The 1,920-nt window shown below is 59.0% G+C and overlaps 1 protein-coding gene across 1 annotated transcript in view; it reads right to left on the reverse strand.

Annotated features, from left to right (window-relative positions):
- MYT1 (myelin transcription factor 1) overlaps positions 1 to 1,920 on the reverse strand; it is a 101,245-nt gene that overhangs the window by 27,616 nt on the left and 71,709 nt on the right. The window contains exons 9-10 of the mRNA XM_011976419.1: positions 1,631 to 1,721; positions 237 to 350 (exon numbers count right to left, since the gene is read on the reverse strand). Coding sequence (XP_011831809.1) covers positions 237 to 350; positions 1,631 to 1,721 — 205 coding nt within the window. The remainder of the gene's footprint in view (positions 1 to 236; positions 351 to 1,630; positions 1,722 to 1,920) is intronic.

The following is a 1,920-nucleotide window of genomic DNA, read 5'->3' on the forward strand; positions in this document are numbered from 1 at the left end:
TGCACTCACATGCACTCATACACGTACACTCACAAGCACTCACACATGCACTCACATGCACTCACACACATGCACTCACACACACATACACACACACATGCACTCACACCCATGCACTCACAGGCACTCACACACGTGCACTCACACACGTGCACACACAGCCTGCAGGAGACTAAGAGGCCCCCTGCAGGCATTTGGGAGGCAGCCTCTTCAGTTCTGCGGCTCATCTCACTCACCTGAGGATCCGATCAGAATTGGAGCTGCTCTTGGAAGGATCTCCTGTCTGCGGCTGCTGCTTCTCGTGGGATTTGGCTAATTTTTCGGCGGCAGCAATGGGACACCCAGACAAACTAGAGGAAGGAAGAGGAGGGATAGCTGAGCCTCCCCCTCCACGCCTGTCCTGTCCTGGGTGACTGCGTGTGTGGGCGTCTCACGGCAAGGTCATTCAGGTGGGAGAACTCCAGGTGTGCAAGAAGCCAGAGCCGGGAATAATCCTGTCATTCTGCAGGGCAGGGGTTTTCTCTCTGACTCTGTTCTTGAGTCCTCAAAGTACAAGCTGCCTAGTCAGTTTCTGTTTTGGAACATTCTATGCCAATGACACACAAAGATGAAATATACCCTAAAGGCCTTGAAAGCTCTGGGCGAAGCTGCCTTCTCTGCATGGGTCCGGGTGGCCGGCTTTCCCCTCCCCACGTCCTCTCCCTTGCCAGCTTCCAGGGCTGGGTTCTGCAGCCATCTCTGGCTCTTGTTCCGTTAGCTGCCCTGGGCAGCCCAGGGCCCCACTGGGACCACAACCTGGGCACTGACCCTGGATGACTCAGGCCCAGGTAAGCCTAAGACACGGAGGCAGCCGCTTCCTCTGTCAGAATTAAGTCAACTGTGAGCGCCAGCGCCAGTCCCGCAGCCAGCCCGGGAGGTGACGTGAGGGGGAATTGGCCTCTCTTCAAATGAAGTGACCTCAAAAGCTCTGGCAGTCCCTTCAGCTGAGCGTATGCTGGGGCAAAGGCATATCCCACCAAGGCCATGGCCACCCATGACACTTTGGGTAAGGCTGGGAGAGTAGACCCCCTTGCCATAGAAGACGCGTCAACAACTATGCCTCGAGGGCGGCTGGGAAGCTTCACTTCCACCTGGGCCTCAGAACTGCCACAAAGCAGCCCAGAGTACAGTCCTGGCCTGCCGAGGTTACTGTTCCTGTCTGCCCTTTCCACGCAGGAGCAAGAGCCAGTGTGCAGAGGTTTTCTGAATGTGGGCAGGACACAAGCATTCACCTGGCTCTCCACATGGTCATTGTACCTCTCTTCACAGAGGGTGCATTGCTCGCTCCTCCACAGGCCGCCCCCTGCTCTCTTGAGACCCCCAGCTCATAGGGGTCAAGGCAGCAACCCCACGAGGTGACTGCACCTCCAGTTGCTGCTCTGCCCAAAGGGCCCTCACAGCCCAGGTGTGCCCTGACCTTATACCCACTCCTGAGGGCAGCAGGCAGGGAGAAGGGCAGCCCACAGGGCCAGAGCCCTGTCCCAGGTCACGGGCCCAAGGCCCAGACTGGGACACACAGGTCTCACCCAGGTGCCCTCCCACACATGGGGCCCCCCCCGGCCCCCACCCTGGCCCAGTTCAGTCCAAGTACCTTCTGTGCGTGTTGCGGTTGCTGTTCACGTGGCCCTGGCCTGTGCAGCCGGGAGTGGGGCACTTTAGCACGTTCTCATGCATGGCTAAGACTGTAAGAGAACCAGGGATGGAGGGAGCCAAGGCTGTCAGAGAATCTGGGGAGCACCAGCTGAGTGGGGAGCACAGGCTGAGGAGGAGGCAGGAGCCCTGTCCCAAGGCTGCTGCTTGCTGGGCGGTTGGGGGACACAGCAATTTAGGGCAGCAACGCAGGGCAGCTCCAGCCCCCAAGAGCCTGCAGACGTAACCCCC

Source organism: Mandrillus leucophaeus, unplaced genomic scaffold (genome assembly GCF_000951045.1).
Source record: "Mandrillus leucophaeus isolate KB7577 unplaced genomic scaffold, Mleu.le_1.0 Scaffold1658, whole genome shotgun sequence".
NCBI lineage: Eukaryota > Metazoa > Chordata > Mammalia > Primates > Cercopithecidae > Mandrillus > Mandrillus leucophaeus.